The sequence below is a fragment of the Sodiomyces alkalinus genome (assembly GCF_003711515.1).
Source record: "Sodiomyces alkalinus F11 unplaced genomic scaffold SODALscaffold_16, whole genome shotgun sequence".
NCBI classification, from domain to species: Eukaryota; Fungi; Ascomycota; class Sordariomycetes; order Glomerellales; family Plectosphaerellaceae; genus Sodiomyces; species Sodiomyces alkalinus.
In genome coordinates, this window is record NW_021167094.1 from 180,033 (window position 1) to 205,938 (window position 25,906).

Below are 25,906 nucleotides of genomic sequence, written 5' to 3' on the forward strand. Positions count from 1 at the left end.
TTATGCGAATTAGAAACTGACCTCCAAACTCAGGGCCACCAAGTTGCTCCCGCCGAGCTGGAAGCCCATCTGCTCACCCACCCCTTCGTTTCCGACTGTGCCGTCATTCAAGTCCCCGACGAGCGGGCGGGCGAGGTTCCCAAGGCCTTCGTCGTTAAAGGCCCCGATGCCGCCGGCAAGCCGGACGAAGAAATTGCGCGCGCCATCTGCAAACACGTCGAGGACCACAAGGCGCGGCACAAGTGGATCAAGGGCGGCGTCGAGTTCATTGAGGCTGTCCCCAAGAGCCCGAGCGGGAAGATTCTCAGGCGCCTTCTGCGAGACAAGGAGAAGCAGGCGCGCCAGGCGAAGGGTGCAAAGCTATGAGGATTCCGAGACTCTTTTTTGGCCTATGCAGTGTCGTTTCAATGATACATTGGACAGCAAGCATATGGCCCCTTTATCGCAAGCGGATATCAGTTACACTTACTTACACTTAGAAGATCTGGCAAGCAAAGTAGCAATTCGAATTCATTCCCATCTTTATCACACCCGAGTTGCTATAAGTTATCTATCTACTCTTCATCGGCTCATATAAGTACATTGGAATTCGCTGCCCAGACGATCGTTCCATAGCATTAGGCCCTGTAGGCAATATATATATATATAATGCTGTATTATGAGTTACCGCCGAAAGGAAACGCGTCCCCCCGTGCCTTCTCGTCTCCATGTGTTCGTGTCGATGCGCCTGTACGCCGTAGACGCCGCGAAGACATCCCTTCTTGTCTCCTCCCCGATGCCAAGAAGGCAGTTCTGTATCCCGGATGTTTACCCCAAAGACCCATTATTGATATTATCCCCTTCATTCCGTCAGGCTCAGACCCACCACTTCACATCCTTCATCTATTGTCAGACGCAAGTGCAATCATCCCAAAAGACTCTACGGCAAGACGCACACTCAACCCCTTTCCCGCATCATTGCACCTTCTTCCCGCCCGCATGGGCCGCGCCGTCCACCTTTCCGTCAGCCACGGGTTCCACGTAAGGGTGCTTGATGGTCAAGCACCAAATATCGAGGTAATCGCAGATAGTGACAATGACATCGACGACGAAGCTGCCATAGACGCCAATGGCAACGCCGAGCATCATGAACATGAAAGCGACCTGGTACACGCCGTCGCCAAGGGCAGAGGGCCAAGAGAGCGGGAACCCGGCAGCGCCAAGAGCGGGGCCGAGAGAATCGACGACGCCGAAAATGAGCGGCAGCACGAGGACGTTCCAGTACGGGAAGGGGAGCTTGACGAGATGGGCGGTGATCATCTGGCCGACCGAGTAGGCATTGACCATGCCGGCGAAGACGGCGAAGGGGACGAGGTGGGCGCGGAGGATGTTGGGCTGGAGGTAGAGGTAGGCGATGATGAGGGACCAGGTGGCGAAGAAGGGGACGAGCCCGAGGAGGGCGCCGCGGGAGCGGTCGCCCTTGGCGCGGCGGGCGCGGATGACGTTGCGGGCCGACTCGACCGTGTTGAAGACCATGACGACGGTGCCCTGCAGCATGTACCACTGCGTGAAGGAGAGGTTATACAGGGGCGATGGGATGCCCAGAGAGGAGGGTACTCCCAGTGTGGGGAGCATGGGCTGCTGCCAGAAGGAGGCACCGCCCTTGTAGCCGGTCATGAGGTAGACCGCGGTGAGGATGAGGACGCCTTCTACGGGTCCGTTGACGATGCCGAGTGTGAGCTGTTTAGTGTGGTATTCGTCCCAAGTCTGAACATAGAAGGTGAGGAGAGCTGGACGTTGCGCAAAAGTCAAAGGTTAGTTTACTTCGTCCACCCGTGCGTTGGTGGGGTAATCTTTCTTGTTGGGAAGGAGACCTACAGGCAAAGAGGGTCGCGACGGTGGCCCAGCCTTGGCCCATGTTCTGTGAGCCGGCAAATATCAAGGCTCCTAGAGCGGTGTTGACGGCGTCGACGCCGTGGTCGAATAGTTCGCCCAGAGGCCCGCTCTGTCTTGTCCGTCTCCTGGAAGAAGTCAGCTTGGATGGTCTGCGTCCCGTAGATCAAGAGAAAGGAAAGAAAGGTGCAGCCTACGCTTGAGACCCGTCAACGGCATCGAAAGTCTGATACAAGAACAGCCCGGTACCCCAAGTATAGTAAACCCACGGAGGACAATCCTGGTCCAGGGCAGGGTTATACCACAGCAGTGTCAAGAAATTGATCACGATAAACATGAAGCCCGTCAAGGTAATGAGGTTCGGGGCCATGCTCATGGGAAACATCTTGATGACGACATTGGTATAGAAGGGCTTGAGGATATATTTGGAAGTTAAGGAGTGGTCGACTGCGGCGTACTTGTATTGCCGGAGATTGGGGAGGAATTCCTGGCGCACGTAGACCATCTCGAAGGGCTCCCGTGCGGCGGGGAAGGGCCGGGCAAAAGTCAAAAGGTGTCTGTTCTTCGTTTCGTTCTCGAAGTATGGAGTTCGTGAAGATTCCTGCGATCCCCGGGAGTTCTGGTGGCGTTTTAAGGGGCTTGGAGGGATGATGGGTATCGAGGTTTCCGGACGACGAGTTAATAAGTGAACCTCAAAATTAAGGAATTGTCGAGTCCTGATAATTGGTGAAGCGGTGGGGGACGGGAAAGAGATCGGGATTGTGGACAAAGTCGAGAGCTATATCGGGGGTGGTCTGGAAAATTCCTTTTTTGTTCTTTTGCACCCACCCGCACTAGAAAAGGAGGACAACGGGGAAAGGACATGTGGTCAGGTCGCGTGAAACCGGCGCGTCGAAATTTCCTTGGCATCAACGTCACCCCCCCCCCCCCCAACCTAAACTGATGACACGCATTATGGCGGTACCCGTATATGGATCGGATTTAACGTTAATGCGAAGCTTTTTCATATAGCTGGGTTTGCCCCTGAGTGATGTGCTCCCGGCTTGGCGCCCTAACAAAGCCAATTCACTAAGACATACCTAATACGGGGGATCTGGATAACTACCTTACGGATGTACTTCGTACTTTGTATGAGGTATCTTCACAACACGTCACCATCCCAGCCTTTAATCACTTTACCTAACTGGGCGTTATACTGGTCTGGAGATTCCATTATTATGTTTCTTTAACCGCTGGCAATGCGTGCTCTTTCCGTCTGATCTAACTAAGCTCAGCCCGAACAAAACAGCAGCAACTAACGACAAGGCAACAATGGACTTTGTCCCTCTTTTACCGCAGCAAGATCCCGAATTCTCCCTAAATTCTCCTTGTCGCTCTCACGAATACAACGTCTCCCAACTAAAGCTACGACGGAAAGGCACGCAGGCTGCAAAAACCGCAAACTCCAACCGGGCACCCTTAAGCAACAGATGCAACAACAAGTGCCGCTACTCCCTCCTCTTCACTGCGTACTGTGACCTTCGTGGTCACGCCCGACTTGGACGAATACGCCATCCGCACGTTGGCAACCACCCTGCCTCCACCCACTGTCTTGCCAAATAGCTTTAGGGCGTGCGTCGTCTGGCTGACGGGAACATCGGTACCCTCTAGCGGCTGCAGGGAGAGGATCTTGGCTAGTTGCTCGGTTGCATCTGCGAGAAGAAAGGACAGTCAGCTCGACCGTACCATTTATTTTCGAGGGAGAAAAGCGAATAGGAAATCGAAAGAAAACCGAGGAGAAAAAGGGTAAAAAGAACTCACCCGCTATACTCTTCATGCCGCTGAGCTGTAGCGTCTCCTCCGCTTCCTCGCCCGCCGCACCAACCTGCTCCCATATGTGGTTGAAGTTGCCAGCAAACGCTGGCATGACATAATCACTGCCCGTCAGGTCGAATTCGGCCACCTCGTACTCGTCATCGTAGCCCGTTTCTTCCGGCTCATTGGTCGTAGGGTCGATCTCCTTGCTGGTGAATTTGAGCACGTTCGAGAAGCTGCTGACCGGAAGTGATCCCTCTCCGTTCACCTTCTGGAACGCCACGTACACCTTCCCGGGCTCGTCTGTCGCGAGCTTCTCGGCTTGAATGATAAAGACCTCCTCGAGTTCGTCCTCCTCCGCGGGCGTCGCTACCACCGAAACATTCTCCAGGATAGTAGCCGGTATCGTGTTCTTGATGTCGTACTGAAGCACGATGTGCTCCTTGAAGATGTGCTTGACCACCGTGACCACGTACTCGGTCTCGGCCTCCGTGAGTTCAATAACCGGGGACGACTTGAGCACGCTGCCAAACTCTTTCATCTCCGGGATCTCCATCAGCTCCTGAGCATAGCGCTGTGCCGCCGCGGAGGCTGATGCCGCCGCCTCGGCACCCGTCGCCGATGTCTTCGTCGGGCCAACCTTGGGGGGCTTGAGCGAAGGTGCGGTTGCCGTGAGCTTTTTGTTCCTATCCTCGGCATCGGCTTGCTCGCGGGTAACGACAGGAATCTTGGAGATGTCGAAAGGTGTGTCGAAGGTGGATTTATCGTCCGAGGTGACGTACATGACAAGTTGCTGCTCAAAGTACGGAAGGGAGAACATGCTGTCTAGGAGGAAGTTAGTAAGAGAGGAACGACACTGACTACAAGCCTAGTGAACATGGGGGGCGAGACGGGGCAAGGTTGAACATACCATCCTTGACAAACTGGGTGGACATCTCATCGTCCTCGTGCATAAGTCGGAGGTTGAGGGCTGCGCGATCCCGAACTTCGTCGTCGACATCGTCCAAGCACCGCGTAAGAAGAACGTCAACACTCCGCTTGACCTCGGGATCCTTCTGACCAACACCGAACTTGGCAAGCGCAGTCACTGCCGCAGCCCGGACGATGGCGTTCTCTAGCACGACGCGGTTGTAAATGTAGCGGATGTACTTGGTCGGCAGCGACGTCTTGGGTCCCTCCACGCCGAGAAGGTGCAAGATGCGAACAGCCAGCTTGGTGAACTCGCAATCCTCGATGAATTCGCAAAGATGCGCCAGCGCATCTTCTTTCGAGTCGGGAACGAATTTGATCAGGTCGAACATGCTTTCGACCACAGCACGCTTGAATTCGTAACCGCCTTCGTCGCGGAGGATGCCGCTCAGGAAAGCCAGCATGCCCGCCTGCTTGCTGGGGAACTTGAGACAGAGCGTACGGATGGCTTCCACAATGGTGATCTTGAACTCGTCCGTGATCTCCGACATAAAGCTGGAGATGTGCTTCATCAACCGGTCCACACTGGCTTCGTTGCCCGTCTTGAGCAGAGTCGTGATGGCGAAGGTGGCAATGGACCGATTGCTATTGGAGATGAGAAGCTCAATGTCTGGGTTGCACACGTTGACAGCATTGGGTTTGAAGGAGGCGAAGTTGTGGAGGATACGGAGTGCGGCGAACTTGGTGACAGCACGCGGCGAAGTGAGGAAGAGCTGAAGGACGTGGACGGCCTGGGACACCTCGGCGTCCGTGACGTCCCTCATGTCGCAGATGGCCTTGGCCGCCTCGAAGTTGACCATCTCGCTCTTGTGTCGCAACCATCCATCCAGCAATTGCATCATGGGCTTCCGCAACGACGGGTCTTCCTCTGCGAGCTTAGCGGCAAGACGAACGAGCATGACGATGGCGGCCGAATTCTTGACGGCGCCGGCAGCACCCAACTGCTGGACCATCTTGACCAGCGCCATTCGGTCGTGGCTGCGCATTTGGTAGAGCAGACCAATGGCGTGGTATTGCGGCATGGTCGAGTTGTTAACAGGAAGCTGGCCGCCCGACGAGGAAAATCCAAGCGAGAAACCGCCCGACGATTTGGTCGACGCCGCTGCCTCTTGGGTCTCGCTCTGCCACCGGCGTACAACATCCTTTGCGATGGGAAGGAGGTGGTAGGCAGAGACAAGCGCTGCTGAGGACACCGAAGGGTTCTTGTCGACGATGGCCGTCTTCATCACACGCTCAATCGATTGCACGGTTGTAGCCTATAGCAGCCCAGCGTCAGCCCCTAATATCTCTTGTGGTTGAGAAAGAAACGAATCCAGCGTACGTCAATGATGCGGCAAAGCGCCCGGATGGCATTGGGTCTGTATATGGCTTCGGTGCTTCCTCCGGTATCCTTCATAATCGTGCTTGTGACCATAATTATATCCTCAGCCGAGCTGGCCAGCTCCTTGATAACAAGGTGGACCATTTGCCGTAGGCTAGCATCTTTGTTCTGGAAGAGCTTCGAGATGCCGAAGAACAGTGTTGTAGCCTCGTTCGTCGGAAACTTCTCGCCCCTATATAGGAGCAGAGCAATCTTGGTGAGGAGTATGCGACATCTTCGCGGTTGGATGGGGGAGCTGTTGAAGAGACGAGCTTCGCGTGTGTTTCAGCGGGAATGGCCCAAAGGTGGTGATTTTGCCCTAGACTACAATAGACGGGAGAGGGTGGGAGCTTACCTTCTTGGAATACTTGTGTCCGATCTACCTTGACCAATCCCAGGTCAGCATCTTCGTCCTTCTTGCCGTAGCTCATGGTGGGCGACGGTTGGGTTGATGGGCGAGGTTGAGGTTGTTGTCGTTGGAGGTCAGGACAGATGGAGCCCCCAGAGATGCCACGACTGATGCTAGTTCCACTGGTGGGTGAGTCACGTGATTATACCGGGCGTTTATGGGGGAACCGTCTTATCTAATCACGCCTCACCGCCTGAGGTACAGAGGTATTTTTAGGTACGTACCTTCACGACCTTCATTCGCCTTTCGCAACAGCGAAAAGTCAGTAAGGAATACAATACACCTGTGGGAGAGGCCAAGATGCGTTACATAGTTGCGACAAGGCAGCCGCTCCACTACCTAGCTCAACTATTGATTCGGCCATCCACATATTCATACTTCGGAACGAACCAAAGTACGGATATTTTCACTCGGGCTTCCCTCTTGCAGCTCATGGCGTGGCATACATCCGTCCAACACGCGTCTACACCTGCACTTTTTTACAAGAGCCTGGTGGAATTCATGTGCCATGGCATGTGAACTGCAGACTTGTAGGCAGCGGGCGGTAGTAGAACGGATGCCCGCTGAGGGTTGCGCTACAGGCTACATGGAAGAGATATAGAGCGATGCTCCGTGATTGTCTCACGGAACTGAGTATTTCGATTCCGACTCTTGCAATTTGGCCTTGCCACGGACGCAATATCATCTGCCTTCGATCTTGGTCGTCACAATATAGATGTTTCCCTCGTGGACAAAGGAGAAAGAACCCCTGAGCATGGATGGGAATTGAAGTGTGTTTGTGGACAAATCGCATGGCGTTGACTTCGGCGAGCGGATGTCAAGCCAGCGTTTCCATACCCGTCGCGTTTGCTTCTGATACTTTATTGCGGCAAGGAAAATAACGAAAGGACGAGTGGCGGGGCCAATGTTGACATTCGGTATTTGATCAATGTTCGTTATTCCGAGGGCTACGGGTTCATAATTAGCCTATAGTGGGGCCGGCCTGGCAATGAATCTGGCGATGATGAAGTATCGGTGGGAGCATATGAGAAGAGTGTGGTTGGCGGATGTGCTGTCGCCGCGAAGTCCTGGCTTCCAGATTTTGTCAATAGGTCGTGAAAATCCCGACACGTGACAATAAAAAAGTTTGGTCATTCTACCTTAGGTGGTACCTACAGTGTACATAGATATGCCAGATGCAGTTCTTCAAATCTTCCATCAACCACGACGATGGGATAAGATTTGGCACCCATTTTTCTATCCACTCCACAGAGGCCTTCATACAGATCTGCTATCTGACCAGTCCCGCGTTTGGTGTCCTGTTTGAATGATGGCGCAAGCAGTATATATGAAGTTGTCAGAAGCTAATTATCTCTGTTCTGCTTTTTATACGGTATTTGTCCCTCGGAATTCTACGTGTCCCGCCGACTGGCAAGCGGGGAAAGGGGGGGCGTTGCACGGCAGCCTTGGCCTGCGCGCCGTAATTACTCCATAGGGGCCCAGTACTTCGTTTATGTTTGAAGACATGCAAAAGGAGGACTCTCGCTTGTTCCTGGTCTACGCTGCCAAGTGGAATCTGAGGCAGAAGAGTAAGTTTTGAATATATTTGCAGCTACAGTCTTATCTCAATGCCTGCCCTTTCCGCGTAGTCGCAAGTCCTTAGAGCTTTGGGAGGAAGACATCAGAGGACACAAGACTCGAAATTGTAGATATTGGTCGCTCCAATGGCTCGGAATCGTGATGTGATACAGACGCGGAGCATCGGAGGCTGTCAATAGAAATTTTATTCCGCAGTCCATTATAGTGGTTATAGACCACCATGTACGACGATTGCCCTTTTTCCCACGGAGACCTTTTGTCAGTTGGGCGGTAAAGTAAGGTAGCTTGGAGGCTGGTATGCAGTTATCAACGGACTTCTACAGGGTTTCTCTCGTATCTGCGCTTTTCATTGCATTCCTTTAGAACTTTCCGGTGCCTTTCGTTCTTGGGTTACACGACACTTCCAGGTACGTAGATATTTATGATGATCCTGGTTTGGATGCTCTTCGCACGCAGACGATGAAGGCTTGAATCTAGCACCTAATTAATTACCGAATCTGCGGGAACTGGACAAACTAACATGAAGTATGCAGAAGCCGCGAGGGGTAGATAAGACGTTGCGGGCCCGTTCAAGTGTACATTATCAATAACATCTACCTATTCATTGCCCTCATCCTCTCATATACGGGAATTGGTGAGCGATGCTCTGCACCTGGCTTGGCTTTGCGGACATGCACTTCGTAAAACTACGTACCTTACCTGTTCATTGTGGAGACCACTTCGGCCCAAAGGTGGCGATATATGGTCTGCCTAGAGCGGGCAGGCGTTTCATAGGAACGACACTTTAACTACCTACCTTAGGTACGATAATTTATGCTACCTCCTATATACCTTAAACTAGCGACACAGGCATGTGACTCAGTCGGTGTCTGTTGGGGTATAGCTCGTTGGGCCGGGACGATAAAATTTCCAAATCGAAGGTGGTGTTGGGCTTGTGCAACGGTCCCGGAAAGGGAGGTCTGTACGAAGTAGAAAATAAAGACTGGAATCTCTCGACACCTGCTCCAGCCTCTCGTAATGTAGGTTGCAGTAGTGTACTTGGGTAGCGCAATCGTGTCCGGCAAAATTATATATCGCCACAGCTCCCCTTGATCAAAATTACGAACAGAAATCTGACGGTATCGGATTAAGACTTGGACACTCCCTGAAAAAGTGCTCCCCTGTTTCAAGCACCAAAGGCGAAACTGCGCAACTGTGGCAAGACCCTACTGTAGGTAGGCATTTACGCACTGTGAGTGTAGGTGGAAGGGCTACAAAATAGACTACTCAAGGAATCCATCACTCGCTCGCTACGGCATGATCGACGAAGGGAGCATCGTATCTGGGTCCATACATGTAGGTAGATAAAACATGATGGTATGGAGCAAGCTACGTATGCATGGTCGACCACCGACTTTGCCTATGCATATATTTCGTGCTCCAGTGCCTGCAAGGAAAGCAAATAGATCGGGATACTGTATTATTATGTTCGCTTGCCCTCTAGCACCTTGCCAAACAGATATATCCATCTGGCCGGACACTAATACTTGGTGCCGCTTTCTAGATAGCCACGGAGTGACGACGATTCACGGTATTTCGTATGTAATACCTTGTACTCCGTACGGGTTTGCCAAGACTTGCTGCTATGAAGCCTCCACCAGGTGGCGTGCTGTTTGCGGAGAGCCCGGCAAAGAGACCGCCAGTGTGGATGCGAGTATCCACGGTCAAAGAGGCAACGAAGAATAACTCATCGTATGCCGGGAGACTTGGACCAGAAGGCGCACGATCCGTGGGGCACAGAAACTTGCGCCAGGCGCGGACGCATTCATGGCCTTGGGACCAAGGCCATCTAACTTGAGTGGCAGATTTTTGGCAGGCCGGGAGGAAATATTAGCGGCCAGGAAGTACGGAGTACATCTAAATATCACTGGTGCTATGAAAGATACCTTATCCACACCGGGAAACTTCACTGCGGGATGACTCGACGAACCAACCAATACTACTTCTATGTTATCTAGAAATCAAAAAGGAAGAAAGATCTGAAAGAGGAACATGGCTGTAAAGAGACAACACTTGCGAGCAGCCCGTAGCTATCTCCAGTGCACTTCGCATATAGTGGCAACTACGAAGTAGCAAAATGAGACTGCTTCGTACATCATCGGCGGGGTGTACTGCAGGGTTGCCCGAGAGACTAAACAAGGAGGTGGGGTAAGCTGAGGGCAAGGCAAAAAAATTAAAAATTCTGCATCGACGTGGAAGGCTTTGAGGGAAAGTGTGGGCAATACCTTCTGAGTGGTAGGCCAGGCCCTGGAAATCTATTCACTGTTGGGCGGCTAAGGGCTGGTGTGCCCCGCTTGCCCCTCCTACCAACCTGCAAGTCGCCCTCGCAACCTAAACGCGCCGTGGCCCCTCCACCGATCAGCCCCTCCCCCTCCCCCTCCACTCGAGTAATAAAATCTCTCCCACCCACCATCCCTCTTAACCTCTTTTCTCTCTTTCTTCTTCCCTCGTCCGCATACCAGAAACACGCTTTCTGCCTGCAAACTCGTAAGTGGTTCTCCCCCTTCGCCTCTCATCTCTGTATGGATATATATTCCATTTGGATATTCACATCTTCCATCTACCTTGATTTTCCGAGCTAATCATTGCCTTTTTGCAGACACTTCCATCGCCCTCAACCTTTTTCCCACAAGCACCCGACAAGTCAATCAAGATGCCTCCCAAGGACGAGAAGACCCGTGCGTACAATTATGCTTTCCATCCGGCGAATTTGTTACTGACATTGACGAAGATCTCAACATCGTGGTCATCGGCCACGTCGACAGTGGCAAGTCCACTACGGTGCGTCTCATTCACACAACCCTGCGACCTCAATTACAATCTCTAACATGAATATTCTCTTCAGACTGGTCACTTGATCTACCAGTGCGGTGGTATCGACAAGCGTACCATCGAGAAGTTCGAGAAGGAAGGTCCGTAACAAATCTTTACTCTGACTTTTTTCTGTTGATTTTTTTTTTCTTTTTCTCTTTTCCCCCTCCTGACTCGATTGTGGGTCGCGGGGCACTGATCCTGCGGTTACCCCGCTCTCACTTGCAATTTTTTCCGCAACGACTGGACCAACAATTTTTACTCGTTTTGTACCCCCCTTCGACCCCAAGCGGGGAAAAAAAATTGGATAAAGAACGAGCAACCGAAATGCTGACTAAGCGATTCAACAGCTGCCGAACTCGGCAAGGGTTCCTTCAAGTACGCATGGGTCCTTGACAAGCTGAAGGCTGAGCGTGAGCGTGGCATTACCATCGACATTGCCCTTTGGAAGTTTGAGACTCCCAAATACCATGTCACCGTCATCGGTAAGTTGTTATCTGAGTTCGACGCCTTCTCAGCACTAGGTTGGCGGTGCTGATCAATTTCACCCCTAGATGCCCCCGGCCATCGTGACTTCATCAAGAACATGATCACTGGTACTTCCCAGGCCGATCTTGCCATTCTCATCATTGCCGCCGGTACTGGTGAGTTCGAGGCTGGTATCTCCAAGGATGGCCAGACTCGTGAGCACGCCCTGCTCGCCTTCACCCTTGGTGTCCGCAACCTCATCGTTGCCATCAACAAGATGGACACTGCCAAGTGGTCCGAGGACCGTTACAACGAGATCATCAAGGAGACCTCCAACTTCATCAAGAAGGTCGGCTACAACCCCAAGCAGGTCGCCTTCGTTCCCATCTCCGGCTTCAACGGCGACAACATGCTCGAGCCCTCCTCCAACTGCCCCTGGTACAAGGGCTGGGAGCGTGAGGGCCCCAAGGGCGCCAAGCTCAGTGGCAAGACCCTCCTTGAGGCCATTGACTCCACCATTCCTCCCACCCGTCCCACCGACAAGCCCCTCCGTCTCCCTCTCCAGGACGTCTACAAGATTGGCGGTATCGGCACGGTCCCCGTCGGCCGTATCGAGACTGGTATCCTCAAGCCCGGCATGATTGTCACCTTCGCTCCTTCCAACGTCACCACTGAAGTCAAGTCCGTCGAGATGCACCACGAGCAGCTCACCGAGGGTGTTCCGGGTGACAACGTCGGCTTCAACGTGAAGAACGTCTCGGTCAAGGATATCCGCCGTGGCAACGTCGCCGGTGACTCCAAGAACGACCCCCCCTCCGGCGCTGCTTCTTTCACCGCCCAGGTCATCGTTCTCAACCACCCCGGTCAGGTCGGTGCCGGCTATGCCCCCGTCCTTGACTGCCACACTGCCCACATTGCCTGCAAGTTCGCCGAGCTCAAGGAGAAGATTGACCGCCGTACCGGCAAGTCGGTTGAAGACAACCCCAAGTTCATCAAGTCTGGTGATGCCGCCATCGTCAAGATGATTCCCTCCAAGCCCATGTGCGTTGAGGCTTTCACTGAGTACCCTCCCCTGGGCCGTTTCGCCGTCCGTGACATGCGTCAGACCGTCGCTGTCGGTGTCATCAAGTCGGTTGAGAAGGCCGCTGCCGGTGCTGGCAAGGTATGTTCTTTCGTCTATCATCGGTACAGTTTATCCCACAGGTCACTGACACATCTCCCCAGGTCACCAAGTCTGCCGCCAAGGCCGGCGCCAAGAAATAAACGCTCTAATACCCTGTCATCATCCTCCTCATGGGTCTTCGGAACGTCCTCAGGCCGCGGACCGCTCATGCTTGCTTCTACGACTCTTACGAATCTCCTTTGCTCCGCGTGAGGGCCCGGTTTGTCTTTTTTTTTGGGAGGTTAGCACGGTTATGAGATGAAAAGGATCGGGCTATTTGCGTTCGACAAAAATCTTGTCCTCATGACCCAGGTGCTTTACTACGCAAAATAGAGTCCCTAGAAGTGATTCCCAAGTTCTGTTCAAACCTATCTGTCCTTGGCCTACACATTGTGACGTGATAATACAAGTCGTACGGAGTAGGCGTGTTCGTAGCTTCCTGTCACGAGAATCCAGTTCTTCCAACCCCATTGAACGGAGACGAAATGGCGAAGCACATGAGATTGTAATTTGTGACCTTGAAGAGGCTTTCCAGGCTTGGAAGGAAATTAAGTCTATCATTGGTATGGAACGAATAATATACAAGGTGTATGCCGTAACTAGGTAATGTACAAAACATATAAACCGGAACAGTATTGTTACACATTCCATTAACCCGATTTTGGCGTGGCCTTCTTCACTAACCATTTCTTTTGGATGCGCTGTAAAGATTAGGCCACGCCGGTTTTCTGATGGAGCTCTCTCGCTTACTAGATCTGCCTCACTCTCCTGGGTCTTGTATCCCCTGCCCGTGAACCGTTCTCGCCTTACGCACCATGGACATGTCTCGGCTTCTCACCCAGCCACAGGAAGAGCTGGTCGCCGGCTAAACGTGTGGCGAGATCAATGTATCGTCTCTGATAAAGCGTCCCCGGCTTCTTCCCCTCGGCCGGTGGCAGCATGTGGAGCGAGAGCTCCGTTCGCCGGCCGCCGTGGAGCCCGGCCTCGATGTTCGTGTACCTGAGCTGGTGTCCCTCGTAGTGCAGCGTCACGGAGCGCCGAACTTCGAGGCCTATGAACGCGAATGTCTCGTCCACTGGGCCGGAAGGATCCTCACTTGTCTGGGCGTTTTGGCTTCGCTGCCGTTTCCCGGCGGCTGGTTCACCTCGCTCTGGAGCTGACGACAGGCTGTTGCTCATCATGGGCAGTCCAGCGAGCTCATCGGCGGGGATGTGCATAAAAGCTGGAGTGCGCAGCATCCCTTGGTCAAGGTCGAAGAGGGAGGCGTCGACGAAGCGGCGAATGGCGGGGATGCTGTCTGGGTTGGGAAGCCTGGATATGCTAGAGCGGTAGACGCGAAGATCAACGGGGCGGTCGGGGAGGGTCACATCGTGTTGTTCCCGGCTGAGGATGACGTGGACGTGTTTCTCGGGGCTATTTTCCCAGGTGAGACGGCCATCGAGAGGGAGTTGATCTGGTACAGCGAGGTGCACTTCTAGGAGGTAGCTAGGCACTGAAGAAGGTCGCAAGCGGACCGAGTCCTTGGCGATCTCTAAGAAGGGCTTGTCTCGGTCAACTCCGACGGCAAAGCGAAGGACAAGCGTCGTGGTCGCAGGGACGTCGGTTGTTGCTAGGGAATCAAGTGAGGCTAAGCCAGTAGGAGGAGGAACAATGGGCGAGAACATGCGGGTTGGAGCCCGGCTGTCTGTCTCGCTGGACGTCAGAACACCTTGCGAGGGTGAAAGCGATAGTGCCCTAGCAAGAGGAAAGACACCCTGTCCATGGGGGAACAAGAGGTGTCCGAAGGTGACGGACGTCGTCTCCTCGGGTGGGCTCCAGGATGACAATGTATCATCTGTATCGTCATCGATCACGTCTGCCTCCTTGTTGCTGGGGAGGAAAAGCATCGTTGGGGCAGCACGGATGACTGACAAAGGAGCCTGAGGGGTGCCTTTGACCAGATCCCGTCTACGGCCGAATCGATAGCGGTATCGTGGCTTCGGATCAGCCGTGTCACGACCCAGAGGCAGGATCCAACGCGACCAGCTCTGTAGCCTATGACGCCAGGTCCACCGTTCTTGGTCACCGACGGCGGGAGCCAACCGGACCTGAAGAGGATCTTTGTTCTTGCTACTCGCCCGCCTCTGGGAAGCGAATGTCCTGGTACGCCTCGGAACGAAGCTGGGATCAACGACGGCAGTGGACGGGACGCTGAGAAAGGCAGTGTATAACAAGCGCCAGATGACATGCGCTTTGCTTTCCCATGCGTTTTGATCGTCGGCTACGTTACGGTCGCCAGTCGTATTCCACGATAAGACTCGAAGCTGTGATGAAGCCAGTCAGTCAGCAGTTGTCCCATAGCGTACAAAGGGGAGGGGGTTGGGCTTACGATCCCAGAACTGTCGAGGGAGAGTGCTGTCTGGGTAAGGGAGCCCAGCTTCCTGATGAAGCTCTCGGTAATGTTCGCAACGGGCAACTTAGTTTGACGGGGAAAGAGTGTCAAATTCTCCTCTGCGGCACTTTCGAGGAAGTCTTCGATATGGTCGAGGATGGCCTGGCCAGCGGGTTTTCTAGCCATGATGCGGAGCTCTTTTGTTGCAGGACTGCCTGTCACCGACTCTCCCGGTTGAATAAAGCCTTGGCCAATATCTGCGATCAAGTCCCCATCCCGATCTATTTTCGATCGATGGTTAGCAGCAAAGTCTACAACAAGAAAAGCAAAAAGAAAAGAAAGGAAAAAAGAAGAAGAAAAAAAAAGCCAAAAGGGCAATCAAGGAAGGGCGACTCACGCCTCGCTTGGAGATATGCCCAAGCCGAGTCGGTGAAAGAAACGACAATCTCGTTCAGGCCTTCCACTCTTTCCCAAACATCAAGACCCCAGGCTCGTGACATGAGAGAGTAGGCCACCCGGTCCTTTCCCGGTTTGGATGGCAACTCGATCTCTTCCAGGGGGCGGAAGACGACAGGCCGAGCCATCCAGGACCGTGTTTCCCTTGAAGCGAGTGCAGAACCTGGTGTCTTGGATGAAGATGAAGACCGAGCCTTCGTTTTCGTCGAGAGGTAGTAGGTGAGTTGAGACTTGGTAAACCCTCCGGCGAGTGTTTCGAGGAGAGCCCCAAACTCATTTCTGGGGAGTAGGGAGTTCTCGGGGCGGAGCTCCTCGATGTTCTGGTATGCCTCTTCCAGGGAAGCCGTATCTCGAGAGGCTTCAATCGACTCTTTTAGTTCGGCGGCCAAGTCGGGGGAAGTGCCGTCTTCAGGCAGCGGAATCTCTTCGACGAGCCGCGAACGGTCTGGCCTCTGGTCGTCACGCATTATGATGGTATGTGCCTTTTCTCCCAGCATCTCAACTCCCAGCTCTTCAGGGCTAAGAGTGACGCGACGCAAGCCCACACGCCCCCGATGGACCTTGCTTTTATTATCATTGGACGTTTTCCTCTTGTTCTTCTTGTCTGATGGTCTGCTCCGAGAATGAGAAGCCTCCGGCAAACCTCCCTCCGGATTTGACGAAGCATCTGTAGGACTCGGCTCGTCGTGGGTCTCCTTGTGCGAGGCATGGTCAAAAGCTGCTACGTCTTCATTCTTGTTGTCTCGTGAGGCTTCTCTGACGGCTTCGTGGGAGGCACCAGCCTCATGCAGTCGTTCCCATGCAGGTGGAGAGCTGTAGTGTCGAGAGAAAGGGCGTGAAAAGGGGAGTATGGGAGCAGCTTCGGATGGACGAACGGTCCATGGTCGGCGAAATTTGTTAGGAAATCTCAATTGACATTGTATACAAATGTTTCGAGGATTAGCTGCTCTAGAAATCATTGGAGCGAGTTTGAGGTGGACATGTGCCAAATCTTGGTCGTCATGCCGTTGCAATTGAATGGCTTTGACCAGTCGCGTAGTGTAAGAGACGGAAGACTTGGAGACCGAGCTTGAAAGTCGAGGTCCAACTTGAATTTTGCGATCAAGGATGCGATCCCGATAAGATAAGGAATGCCCCACTTCCACGTTTCCGACTTCTTTAAGGTACCTTACCTTACGCGACGACGCGATCTCTAGATCGAGTCTCGTAATGAAGTACCTCCGTATTTGAACATTCAGCCCTTCAACAAAGGAAATTCCCACGACAAACCACGGATTATTTAGCGTCCCTCGACTCGTTTTAACTATATTCTGAACAGCCTGCTGAAGTGGTGGAGACGCTTGGACGAAGGCCGCCACAATGCCTGTTGGAAGCAGGAGGAGACGAACCCAAGTATGTATTCCAGCAATGCGCCTCGCCCGGATATCACCTTCGACGAAAACACTGTCAAAACCCCCAGTCTGCTTCAACTGACCAAAGCCCCGTATGTTAGAATGAAGAAGACATCGACGGAGAAGACCAGCGACCCCGCCAGCGCAGAAATCGAGACCGACCCCCCGGAGATGACGAGAGAGAAGACACTTGGCAAGATGAAGGGGACACCATGGACATAGAGGCCAGTCCGGATGAACAGCTAGCCAAAAAGCTCGTTCGCTACGCTCTTGCCTGTGACTTCTCCCGGACACCGATTCGACGAGACGGGATTAAAGAGAGAGGTCAGTGGTCCTCTCTGGTTCCGGGCCCCGTCCTTTTGGCACATTCGCTGACCACCCTTGCCCTACCACTCCTCGCCATATAGTTCTCGGAGACCAAGGAAGAGCATTCAGAAGGGTTCTAGACATTGCACAAAACTATCTCCGCCAGATCTGGGGCATGGAGTTGCGTGAGCTACCAATACGCGAGAAACACACGCTCGAGGACAAGCGCAAAGGTGGGTCTGCGGCTATGGGTTCTTGAGGCGCCCTCTTTCTGTGCTTCGTTCACTTCGAACGTTGCTGACTTGGTTTGAAAAAAAAATTAAAAATTCACAACAGCCGCTCGATCACAATCTCAACCCAAAACCAGCACTGGCGTCTACATCCTCGTATCCACCCTCCCCGAAGCCTACCGATCCCCCGCCATCATCCCTCCCTCGCGAACCCCCAGCGCCGACGCCGAAGCGGCCTACGTAGCCTTCTACACCATGGTGATCACCGTTATTCTGCTCAACGGAGGCGAGCTCAGCGACGCCAAGCTCCGCCGGTATTTGCACCGCACGAACGCCGAGGACAATGTCGGCGCCGAGCCGACGGAAGAAGTCCTCAAGCGGATGCTGTCGCATGGCTACGTCACTAAGCATGTACAGCGCGATGAAACGAGCCAAGCCCACGACTCGGGAGAGAATACGACCTGGTACGTGGGCCCCAGGGGGCAGGAAGAGGTCGGGATCGACGGTGCGGCGGGTATGATACGCTCGGTGTGGGGGCAGCAGGATGAGCGGGGAGGCGAGGAGCTCGAGAAGAAGATCCGTGCGAGTTTTGGACCTGCGGTCGCTCGGGGGATGGGGGAAGCGAACGGGGAGGAGGATGGATGGGGAGGGGACGAGCCGGCATGATCGGAAGCCTTGGGAGGGTGAAATCCAGGTCGATTGGGGAAATGAACCCCTTAGATCAGATGCAGAGGAGCAACGGGGCGTGAGCCAACATGTCTTCTTTTCCGTAAATGAGCTTCATCTCTGATGAACGCGACGAAGGCAGCGGGCACAACGGGAGAGTGCACTTGAAAAGTGCGGTCATGATATACCATTCAAACCCGCCAAGTAGCCGTACAGGGTGTAACTCTCGCATCCCTCAAAACGCAAACAGATTTCGCCTAACGCCGTGTACCTCGCTATGGTGCCACCCATCCGATCCCCGAGTTTGGATATCCTACAGTCGTATAGGCCCGTCGCGTCTGGATGAAAATATGCACGTATTCATCGCCAGAAGACCGTATTACCAACCACACAACTGTGGCCTAGTCTTCGCGAGCAGGAGGTGGTCCGGAAGGTTGGAGCATTTTCTGTATGAGTCGCAAATTGGTCAGTATTCGGCGATATGCGCTTTGACAAGATATTTGCGACGTTTTCGTCGTTTGGAGTCTAGTATAGCGGAGGGGTAGCAAGCATACGCGGATGAGACGAGTTCGGACAATATGAGTAGGCTCGTTCTCGGCTAGAGAAATGTAGGAGAGCATATGCGGATGGCCTACGAGCGAGGAGTAGGTGTCGCGGTAGATGTTGGTCTTCCACTCCCAGCTCGTCGTGTCAGGGTGGCCGGTGCCGATGTATTTCGCCTGGAGGCGTTCGAGTTCTTGCTGGGTGCGGAGTTTGTCGGCCTATGCACGAGATGAAGTCGTTAGCTAAGAATTGTTACAGATGAGATAGAACGATATTTACCATATTTCGTTGCTGGTGAAAGGGTGTTCTATAGCCTACTCGTTTGGGAAGTTGAGACGCCAAACATGGGCATCTTCAATTCAAATGCTCGCCCATTCAGCAACTTGGGTTATGTCGGCTGTTCCTCGGATGTACATGTATTCGTGGTAAATGTACCTTATCGATAACGCAAGATACCCTTAGGTACCTCACCATCCAGACACCAAAATCATGGGTCATCGATTCTCTTGAACCATCCCATTCCTTATACCAACTGGACTTCTGTGGATACTCCTTCGACGACGACTTCTCGCGAACCGAACCGAATTCCCACCTCTTCCAACATCGATATCTGAAGACATCACTCACGGCGCTTTTTGTGACTGGACTGGCTTATGCTTTCGTTATTGGGGCCTTGTCGCCTCGTATCTCTGTTGGAGCTTTCTCAAATCCTTTCCAAGGCAACCGCGAACTCCCATTAATGGCAATAACGCCCTCCTACTGCATCGTTTTCACAGGATGGTGGAGAGTTGGGCCCAGCTGCAAAGACATCGCGCCGGTCGACTAAAGACACGCGACTCGGTCGAGACCGTTCAAAAGGCATGGGCGCAAGCGCACGAGATCAAGGCTGATGAGCGGGCGGATTGGGCACGATACAATGACACATACGATGAGGTGGTCGATGTACTAAGGAGACGATACAAGGATCCGCATACAGACGAGTGGTTCGCCGGAAACGCTGGTTTCCAGGAGGACCTTGACAGCCTCTTCACCAAGCTCAAGGCGCGCGAAGCAGATCTAGCAGAGATCGAGACACGAATCACCGATGAGAAGGAGAAATGGTATCGCCGCGCCCTGCGCGCTTCGTTACTCTGGGGTTTGGCAGAGAGATCGATAGGCAGGTCGGCCCTCACCGCCATTCTGGATGATAGCGAGAAACCATGGGACGACGTTTCGCAAGCTGTACGGGGCGCACTCCCCACGGTTGACGAAGCTGCGCCGACGGCAGACGATGTGCTTGCTAAGCTTGAGGGGTTAGGCCGGGAGGAGGACCGGGAGCAGCGGGGCGAGGTGCTCGCGGAGCTCTTCCTGCGCGACGCCACTAAAAGCAACGTCGACGGTGACGACCATAACCATGGAATACCAGCATCATGCATCCCGGCCGCCGAGGCATTGCGACATGGCGCGGCGCTGGATAACGTGATGGCGGATCTCGAGGCGAAGCGATCGGAGGCGGCAGGGAGGAAATCGGTGGCGGAGAAGCACCGACGGAAGCTCGCGGAGCTGCGGCGGGCGCAGGCAGCGCATTTGCAGGCTAAGAGCCTCAAGGCGCAGAAGCGGGAGCGCAAGCAGAAGGCGCCGCAGGTGGAGGATGCGGTGTACGAGAGCGTGCCGGAGGGGGTCTCGCTGGAAGATGTGCGGGCGTGCGCTCTGTGTCAGGTGTTTGCGGGCCTTGGGGTCGGTAAGGGGCGGAAAGTGTACGAGTCGGGGGCGGATTGCGAGACACAGCATGTGAGTTTACTTTTTCTTTTCTCTCCCCCTTTCTCTCTTTCTCCCCCCTCTCCTGGCGCAGTCTTTCCTTCGAGGTGGCTTGGTCAAAACATCATCGAAAATAGGACTAATGGAGTATACATAGGAGGAACACGTTCGCATGGACCACAGCTGTGCGGCGGGGCGAGAGTGCGTACAGTTGTCGGATGAAGACGTGGACATGATGGGCAGCGAGAACAGCGGAGTGGTGATATGTCGAGAGTGCGCCGAGGACCTAGACCGGGCGACGACATATTGCTCAGGGCGGTGCGCTCGCAGGGACTTCCAGAGGCATCGAGAGGATGTGCATGTTCCAGGGCGGAGGAAGCTGAGCAAGAGAGAAGTCGAGGTGGACACTAAAGACCTTGTGTTCGAAGACGAGGAGAAGACCAGGTACCACGTGGAGGACGTGAGCAAGTATGTGTGGAAGCTGGATGCGGCATTGGAGCGGTTTTTTACGAGCAGGAACCCAAATGCGCAAATTTTGTCTACGGCATGATGATTGTATGATAAGACAGACACAGGGGGTTCTTACATGTAAGGTACCTTACCTTTACCTTATATTCAGCCATACGGTATGTACCTGGGTGTAAGCTTGCTTTACGAAGGGAGACGGATATCTCGGCGGATACCTATGCTAAATACGTGGTCTAATGAGCCTTTGCACTTCTTTCCCTTCTTCTATACTACTCCGTAGGTACCTTATGGTAGGAGTAGTCCTATGGTCGAGTACGCCTTCCCATGTCTGTCCATTATTCGACCTCGTTAAACCAATAGGGCCGTTTGTTACCGGAAGCACTTGCCTACAATGGGGAAACATACCCAGGGCAATGGCAAGAACAACCTACCGGTTCTAAGTTCTAACCTCACAGCCGCAGTTCGCGAACCCTTCTACCTCCTCCATCATATAAATCAGGAGCAGGAGCAACCCCCGACCTTCATGCCAACCCCGGCACCGGCGCGGGGTCCCTCGCTGCGGCTCCACAGGAGGTACCCACTTTGGTATTAGCTCCGAAGTGCATCGGTGCTTTTACGGAGTGGAACGAACGCTAAACCGTTCTCTTTTTCCCACCGCATCTAGGCTCACACATGTCGCAAGAACGCCTCTTTCCCATGTCTCTATGCTGTATTCCACCCTTTTCCCCTGCAGACATGCTTCAGAACTCTCTAAAGTGACTGTTACAATCGATCTATACGTGTAAATTCGTACTGACGGAGCTGACGCCAACCCACCCAACGTTCGATACGGCATAAAACCAGCTCGTAGTTCAACGGCGCGTCGACTTCTTCACCTCCACCTCTTCCAAAATGGACTTGGCCCAGGGAGCAGGCGTCTCGACGGCCACCACCAGCAACAGCAACGGCAGCTATAATGGCACCACCGCCGCCAGCTCGGACACTGTCGCCCCGAGGTCAAAGGTCAACAGTGCCTGCGAGGCCTGTAGACTTGCCAAGGTCAAGTGCCAGCCCAGTGATCGAAGCGGCGTCTGTCGAAGGTGAGTGAGCCTTCGCATATTCGGAGCGGAGTCCCCGTCCCCACGGCCCCGTCCCATCTGCATCCGGACTGCTTCTAAACTACCCTTGGCCTGTCTCTAGGTGTCTCGAGTTCAGGCGCGAGTGTGTTTTCCGCACCGGTCCTCGAACACGCCGTCCTCGCCAGTCGAGACTGTAAGTCCTCCCCCTCTCTGCCCTTTCTTTCCAACCGGCCTCAGTTTGGGACTTTTAGACGAGGTGATGGTGACAAAATTACTCACTGGCCCCAGGAATCACACAGCTCCCCGTCGTCCTCCCCCTGCGGGGCCCTCCCAGACATTCAGTATCAACTTTGACATGCCCGCTCCGGACAACGCTTGTCCTGCCGCACTGGAGTCCCTCGCCCATCGCCACGCCTCTTACATCGACAGTCTTCTTCCCCCCGATGATACTCACATTCACACCCCCATGTTCGACGACCTCATGTTCAACGCCCTTCACTCATTCCATCACCCCGGAGGCTTCGCCCCGAGCCCTCCCCGTTCTCATACATCGTCCTCCCACTCTAATGACCGTCCTCCATCAAATACAAACTCTGATTATCACTCGCATGCTCACTTGTCTCCTTCTGGCACATCCTCGTCCTCTTCCAGAGATGCTGCGGCCGGCACCCCTGGGCCATCCTTGGGGAACAGCACCGCCGTCCCTTCCACCGTCTCCATCTCGTCCATTGGCCTCAAGCCACAGTTCAACCTGGACTCGGCGTCCCGCCTCCTCGACTGCTTCAGACAGATGGTCCCTCATTTTCCCTGTATTGTTCTCCCACCAGGCGCCACCGTCCAGTCCCTGGCCAAGTCTCGCCCGTTCGTTCTGCTCGCCATTCTGTCCGTGGCTTCGGGCGCCGGCTCCCTCCAGGGACACACGCTGTACGACGATGAATTCCGCAAGATTCTCGGTCTTAAGTTCGTTGCGTGCGGTGAGCGCTCCGTCGAATTGCTTCAAGGCCTCCTCATTTACTGCGCTTGGTGAGAGTTAGACCCTACCTGATCATGAACAAAGCAATAATTAAGCTGAGCATGTGCTGACAACCTTTTCCTTCCCATCTCTCCACCGACCAGGTATCCCTTCCATCTAAGGCCCAAGAACAAACAGGCCTTTCAGTATGTCCGAATGGCCGCCGAAATAGCACACGATCTAGACCTCGTCCAGCCGCCAGCCGAGACCATCGTCACCGCAGACTCCCCCGTTACCCCTGAGCAGATCGACGGCATGCGCACCTACCTATCCTGCTACTATCTTGTGTCATCGTGCGTTCCGCTGCCTTCCTGGTGCTCTCCGCCATAGAAATGTACTGACGGCGGCATAATCGCAAGTTTTGTTGCTACTTGGGCCAAGTTCTCTGCCCTTGGCCTCGAGTATACGCAATGGACTTCCATCTGCTGCGGCGTACTGGAGCGCCGCTCTGATGTCGAGGGAGACTCCACGTTAAGCTGGCTCGTTCGCTGTGCCCATATCATTGAGGAGACGTGCAAGCTTGACCGTCCCGGTCCTGACGTTGATGATAAGAAATCCCGCTTCATGCTGCTAGGTCTTGAATCCCAGTTCCGCGAATGGTGCAGCAGGATTCCTTCGACTTCCATGCCAAGTGGATGTATGTACTCAAAGACCGACCTCCTCCAAATCGGACGAAGGGCTATTGGACCGAATTGTGAAGCCTCTCCTATTCTCTGAGAATAGCGGTGCTGACTTGACAATGTGCTAAAGCTGCCCTCCATATCATGACAGGTTTCACCGAACTATACCTTTACGCCTCTCCCCTTCTCCGCTTGGGCAAGCCAAAGAAGGCTCAGCCCGGCCTATGCGGTGCACCACTGGAAATCGATCCTGATCGCCTCTTCCATGCGCTTCCGATTCTCCGCCGCCTCCTCGACGCATTCGCCGCTCTGCCGTCCTCTGCCTTGATCCCCCTGACATCGATTGACTGGGGGAAGTTTGTCCAGGTGACAATACTGGGCCTTCGTCTGTCAATGCCCCTTCCCGGGTGCCCTGCCTGGGACGACGCTTTCGCGCGGCAGCAGCTCCGGTTCGGCGTCTTCTTGGGGCGTTTTAGCCAGGGGGATGGACGCGAGACGAAGGGCTTGATGCCTCCAGGCGTAGCGACAACCGGTACGAACGTGGTTGCCGCCAGTCGTATCGTTTTTGGCGTGGTGCGGCAGAAGTACGAGGGCAGATTGGCGAAGCTTGGGCAAAATAAGCCGGCGCCGAAATCCGCGCTCGATGTGCAGAGTCAGCCACAACCCGATACCTCATCGGCAGCTCAGGATCTAGCTATGACGATCCCAACAGCAACGAGACTCCGCGGGTGTCCGATGTTGGATGGCAGCCTCGACGGGTACATACCGATGTGGGACCAGGACCTTGAGGCACCGCCGATGCTGTCGGGACTCCTGAGCTGGGAAAACCTTGAGGGAGGTCTTGATGCAGGTGGCTTGTCCGGCATGGACGCTGGGGACACCCTGCTTCAAGATATGTGGACAACCACCGGGTGGCCACAAGGAGAAGAAATGAGTTCTAGACCTTCGGATCCAAGAGACCCGGATAGGATATGATCTAGTCATGGTTCTAGGTTAAACCCGGTGTACACTTGACATATAAGAACGGACCGGATGAGCCATGTTGGGATAATGTTGGGCTTCATTTGGTCGGTGAATAACAGATGGGAGTTCACGGCTGGGCTACATGCATGCCTCCGGCTCTGGCTATACGGATCTTGGAGGCATCTGAACATGCCGGACTCCGCACGACAGCAGACCTGCACAGGACAGCTGCCGATGAAATAAATGAGAGTTTCTTCCTAGACCAAGCACCTGGGGGGTTTTTTCTTCTTCTTTTCTTTTCTCCGATCAATGTCCGCGAGTGTCAGGGAAGAAGGTCTGGCAATTTGGGGCTGACCTTTTCATCCTGACATTTCCGACTCCCCCCTCGGAACTTAGACCGTCGGTTCCAAGGGAGGTTCAGATCGTGATAAAGGGAACGAAACCATAATACTTCGTAGCATGCTTCTTGTTTTTCATTATGATTCAAGTGCCATCCTAGACGAATTCCACTTTCGCACGACCGAAGAGGTCTGCGAAATATTGAATGATCTGCCCCACTCATTTATCATATATCATGAACTCCACGTCTCAAGACATATCCCGAAATTCCAAATCACTCGCATCGGACCCATTCGGGCCATGCATGTAATACCTGTGATATTCGCTAGAGATAAAAACGGATACATACCTCGTCCAGGTACTGGATCCGAGTTCCCGCTCGGCCGACGGATAGCCTTCGTGGCTCTTCAACATGGCTCAGGGGAAAGGCAAGGTTCATCGCCGATCCCAATCAACCCCTGGTCTCCCCGATCCAAGGCAACGACCAACGACGAGTCAAAGCGGCATGACGAATGTAGGAGAGAGGTCAACATGACGAAAGAAAACCAGAAGCCAGCAGGTCTCGTGACCGAAGGTGTGGTAACACGGATCAGCATCGGAAGAGTAGAAGAATGGGAGCACAGGAAGGGGGGCGGAAGGGGGGTGGGGTGAGACGCGGGACGGAGCGTGTGTGCGTGAGTGTGCGAGAGAGGGGCGTGTGTGTGTGTGTGTTATCCGAGCCTCGCCGTATTTGTACGAAGTAGCGTAAGGTAGGTATAGTATCCGTGGACAAAGTCAGTATTCTCTGCATCACGAGGTGTTTGGGACCTGGTCGGTATCCGTATGACTGCTGAGTACAGAGAAATTAGTTGGCACTCACTATGATACTGTGTGACAAGACAATAAAACTGTGAGACTTTACTGTGTCCCGACATGGCCCCACCAGTCCCAACCCCAAGCGCCGCTCCCTCACCGGTGTCTCCACCACGGTGAGGCCCGGCCCACTCGAGCTTGCATACGCCTCTGCATCTGGTACCACCCACACTCCCCCCCACTCACATCTTGAAGACCTGTAACAAAAATTTCATTTCCATCGACAAACCACAAGTCTTTCCGGTTCTCATCTGGTCTCCATCTCCCTATATCGGGTCCTGATATCGCCTCCACTTATGCCTGTCATGAACTTGGCAGAAGTGGAAAGCAAGACAGAGACAGAGACAGAGACAGAGACAGGGAGTTTGTCCCCATAAATCACTGACATGCAGCCTGACCAAGAGGTTCGTTTTACTCGGCCACTCTCGTCAT

At 53.8% G+C, this 25,906-nt stretch overlaps 11 protein-coding genes across 11 annotated transcripts in view; 7 read left to right on the forward strand and 4 right to left on the reverse strand.

Moving 5' to 3' along the window:
• SODALDRAFT_329528 (AMP-binding enzyme) overlaps positions 1-628 on the forward strand; it is a 2,615-nt gene extending 1,987 nt beyond the window's left edge. The window contains exon 7 of the mRNA XM_028610973.1: positions 34-628. Coding sequence (XP_028462471.1) covers positions 34-366 — 333 coding nt within the window. The 3' untranslated portion in view covers positions 367-628. The remainder of the gene's footprint in view (positions 1-33) is intronic.
• SODALDRAFT_329529 (Choline/ethanolaminephosphotransferase) lies at positions 519-2,695 on the reverse strand. Its single transcript, XM_028610974.1, has 3 exons — positions 2,070-2,695; positions 1,858-2,000; positions 519-1,769 (listed from the first exon to the last, which is right to left on the reverse strand). The coding sequence occupies exons 1-3, from the start codon at positions 2,375-2,377 to the stop codon at positions 955-957; spliced, it is 1,266 nt and encodes a 421-aa protein (XP_028462472.1). The 5' UTR covers positions 2,378-2,695; the 3' UTR covers positions 519-954.
• Positions 2,696-3,079: 384 nt separating this feature from the next.
• Positions 3,080-6,474, reverse strand: SODALDRAFT_329530 (coatomer subunit gamma-2). The gene is made up of 5 exons (XM_028610975.1): positions 6,351-6,474; positions 5,957-6,267; positions 4,577-5,891; positions 3,673-4,491; positions 3,080-3,563 (listed from the first exon to the last, which is right to left on the reverse strand). Exons 1-5 carry the CDS (start codon positions 6,424-6,426, stop codon positions 3,331-3,333), a joined length of 2,754 nt encoding a protein of 917 aa, XP_028462473.1. The 5' UTR covers positions 6,427-6,474; the 3' UTR covers positions 3,080-3,330.
• Positions 6,475-7,896: 1,422 nt separating this feature from the next.
• SODALDRAFT_364170 (hypothetical protein) lies at positions 7,897-9,814 on the forward strand (the record flags this gene model as incomplete). Its single annotated transcript, XM_028614621.1, has 11 exons — positions 7,897-7,972; positions 8,093-8,120; positions 8,346-8,389; positions 8,557-8,616; positions 8,714-8,726; positions 8,845-8,916; positions 8,991-8,996; positions 9,136-9,192; positions 9,224-9,317; positions 9,613-9,663; positions 9,737-9,814. 11 exons carry the CDS (start codon positions 7,897-7,899, stop codon positions 9,812-9,814), a joined length of 579 nt encoding a protein of 192 aa, XP_028462474.1.
• Positions 9,815-10,337: 523 nt separating this feature from the next.
• SODALDRAFT_318117 (elongation factor 1-alpha) lies at positions 10,338-12,709 on the forward strand. The gene is made up of 7 exons (XM_028609371.1): positions 10,338-10,508; positions 10,621-10,699; positions 10,753-10,802; positions 10,867-10,933; positions 11,183-11,317; positions 11,387-12,462; positions 12,525-12,709. The coding sequence occupies exons 2-7, from the start codon at positions 10,675-10,677 to the stop codon at positions 12,561-12,563; spliced, it is 1,392 nt and encodes a 463-aa protein (XP_028462475.1). The 5' UTR covers positions 10,338-10,508; positions 10,621-10,674; the 3' UTR covers positions 12,564-12,709.
• A 479-nt stretch (positions 12,710-13,188) lies between these two features.
• SODALDRAFT_82466 (hypothetical protein) lies at positions 13,189-16,334 on the reverse strand. Its single transcript, XM_028615719.1, has 3 exons — positions 15,231-16,334; positions 14,831-15,114; positions 13,189-14,765 (listed from the first exon to the last, which is right to left on the reverse strand). Exons 1-3 carry the CDS (start codon positions 16,246-16,248, stop codon positions 13,269-13,271), a joined length of 2,799 nt encoding a protein of 932 aa, XP_028462476.1. The 5' UTR covers positions 16,249-16,334; the 3' UTR covers positions 13,189-13,268.
• Positions 16,335-16,515: 181 nt separating this feature from the next.
• On the forward strand, positions 16,516-18,224 carry SODALDRAFT_329531 (MAGE-domain-containing protein). The gene is made up of 4 exons (XM_028610976.1): positions 16,516-16,681; positions 16,782-17,004; positions 17,088-17,219; positions 17,323-18,224. The coding sequence occupies exons 2-4, from the start codon at positions 16,893-16,895 to the stop codon at positions 17,880-17,882; spliced, it is 804 nt and encodes a 267-aa protein (XP_028462477.1). The 5' UTR covers positions 16,516-16,681; positions 16,782-16,892; the 3' UTR covers positions 17,883-18,224.
• Positions 17,905-18,763, reverse strand: SODALDRAFT_329533 (splicing factor 3B subunit 10). Its single transcript, XM_028610977.1, has 3 exons — positions 18,705-18,763; positions 18,437-18,643; positions 17,905-18,328 (listed from the first exon to the last, which is right to left on the reverse strand). The coding sequence occupies exons 1-3, from the start codon at positions 18,705-18,707 to the stop codon at positions 18,284-18,286; spliced, it is 255 nt and encodes an 84-aa protein (XP_028462478.1). The 5' UTR covers positions 18,708-18,763; the 3' UTR covers positions 17,905-18,283.
• Positions 18,764-18,952: 189 nt separating this feature from the next.
• Positions 18,953-20,888, forward strand: SODALDRAFT_329534 (hypothetical protein). Its single transcript, XM_028610978.1, has 2 exons — positions 18,953-20,195; positions 20,320-20,888. The coding sequence occupies exons 1-2, from the start codon at positions 19,203-19,205 to the stop codon at positions 20,710-20,712; spliced, it is 1,386 nt and encodes a 461-aa protein (XP_028462479.1). The 5' UTR covers positions 18,953-19,202; the 3' UTR covers positions 20,713-20,888.
• Positions 20,889-21,196: 308 nt separating this feature from the next.
• SODALDRAFT_329536 (hypothetical protein) lies at positions 21,197-24,568 on the forward strand. The gene is made up of 6 exons (XM_028610979.1): positions 21,197-21,709; positions 21,810-21,881; positions 21,977-22,711; positions 22,805-22,993; positions 23,060-23,337; positions 23,451-24,568. The coding sequence occupies exons 1-6, from the start codon at positions 21,522-21,524 to the stop codon at positions 24,293-24,295; spliced, it is 2,307 nt and encodes a 768-aa protein (XP_028462480.1). The 5' UTR covers positions 21,197-21,521; the 3' UTR covers positions 24,296-24,568.
• On the forward strand, positions 24,520-25,410 carry SODALDRAFT_82694 (hypothetical protein). Its single transcript, XM_028615720.1, has one exon. It carries the CDS (start codon positions 24,743-24,745, stop codon positions 25,271-25,273), a length of 531 nt encoding a protein of 176 aa, XP_028462481.1. The 5' UTR covers positions 24,520-24,742; the 3' UTR covers positions 25,274-25,410.
• The last annotated feature ends 496 nt before the right edge of the window (positions 25,411-25,906 follow it).

Excerpts from the sequence above, each read along its gene's own strand:
- SODALDRAFT_329534 (XM_028610978.1), top strand. The coding sequence starts at position 19,203 with ATGGTGGAGAGTTGGGCCCAGCTGCAAAGACATCGCGCCGGTCGACTA. Across the intron at positions 20,196-20,319 it reads CGGATTGCGAGACACAGCAT|GAGGAACACGTTCGCATGGA; the intron begins GTGAGTTTACTT and ends GAGTATACATAG.
- SODALDRAFT_329536 (XM_028610979.1), top strand. The coding sequence starts at position 21,522 with ATGGACTTGGCCCAGGGAGCAGGCGTCTCGACGGCCACCACCAGCAAC. Across the intron at positions 21,710-21,809 it reads CGAAGCGGCGTCTGTCGAAG|GTGTCTCGAGTTCAGGCGCG; the intron begins GTGAGTGAGCCT and ends GCCTGTCTCTAG. Across the intron at positions 21,882-21,976 it reads CGTCCTCGCCAGTCGAGACT|GAATCACACAGCTCCCCGTC; the intron begins GTAAGTCCTCCC and ends CACTGGCCCCAG.
- SODALDRAFT_318117 (XM_028609371.1), top strand. The coding sequence starts at position 10,675 with ATGCCTCCCAAGGACGAGAAGACCC. Across the intron at positions 10,934-11,182 it reads CGAGAAGTTCGAGAAGGAAG|CTGCCGAACTCGGCAAGGGT; the intron begins GTCCGTAACAAA and ends GCGATTCAACAG. Across the intron at positions 11,318-11,386 it reads ATACCATGTCACCGTCATCG|ATGCCCCCGGCCATCGTGAC; the intron begins GTAAGTTGTTAT and ends TTTCACCCCTAG.
- SODALDRAFT_329530 (XM_028610975.1), bottom strand. The coding sequence starts at position 6,426 with ATGAGCTACGGCAAGAAGGACGAAGATGCTGACCTGGGATTGGTCAAG. Across the intron at positions 5,892-5,956 it reads CGCTTTGCCGCATCATTGAC|GCTACAACCGTGCAATCGAT; the intron begins GTACGCTGGATT and ends GGGCTGCTATAG. Across the intron at positions 4,492-4,576 it reads CACCCAGTTTGTCAAGGATG|ACAGCATGTTCTCCCTTCCG; the intron begins GTATGTTCAACC and ends ACTTCCTCCTAG.
- SODALDRAFT_329531 (XM_028610976.1), top strand. The coding sequence starts at position 16,893 with ATGGACATAGAGGCCAGTCCGGATGAACAGCTAGCCAAAAAGCTCGTT. Across the intron at positions 17,005-17,087 it reads AGACGGGATTAAAGAGAGAG|TTCTCGGAGACCAAGGAAGA; the intron begins GTCAGTGGTCCT and ends CTCGCCATATAG. Across the intron at positions 17,220-17,322 it reads GCTCGAGGACAAGCGCAAAG|CCGCTCGATCACAATCTCAA; the intron begins GTGGGTCTGCGG and ends AATTCACAACAG.
- SODALDRAFT_82694 (XM_028615720.1), top strand. The coding sequence starts at position 24,743 with ATGCTTCTTGTTTTTCATTATGATTCAAGTGCCATCCTAGACGAATTC.
- SODALDRAFT_329533 (XM_028610977.1), bottom strand. Across the intron at positions 18,329-18,436 it reads TCCGAACTCGTCTCATCCGC|AAAATGCTCCAACCTTCCGG; the intron begins GTATGCTTGCTA and ends CGACTCATACAG.
- SODALDRAFT_82466 (XM_028615719.1), bottom strand. The coding sequence starts at position 16,248 with ATGATTTCTAGAGCAGCTAATCCTCGAAACATTTGTATACAATGTCAA. Across the intron at positions 15,115-15,230 it reads GGCATATCTCCAAGCGAGGC|ATCGGGATGGGGACTTGATC; the intron begins GTGAGTCGCCCT and ends GATCGAAAATAG. Across the intron at positions 14,766-14,830 it reads CCCTCGACAGTTCTGGGATC|CTTCGAGTCTTATCGTGGAA; the intron begins GTAAGCCCAACC and ends GCTTCATCACAG.
- SODALDRAFT_329529 (XM_028610974.1), bottom strand. The coding sequence starts at position 2,377 with ATGGTCTACGTGCGCCAGGAATTCCTCCCCAATCTCCGGCAATACAAG. Across the intron at positions 2,001-2,069 it reads GCCGTTGACGGGTCTCAAGC|GAGACGGACAAGACAGAGCG; the intron begins GTAGGCTGCACC and ends GACTTCTTCCAG. Across the intron at positions 1,770-1,857 it reads CGTCGCGACCCTCTTTGCCT|CTCTCCTCACCTTCTATGTT; the intron begins GTAGGTCTCCTT and ends CGCAACGTCCAG.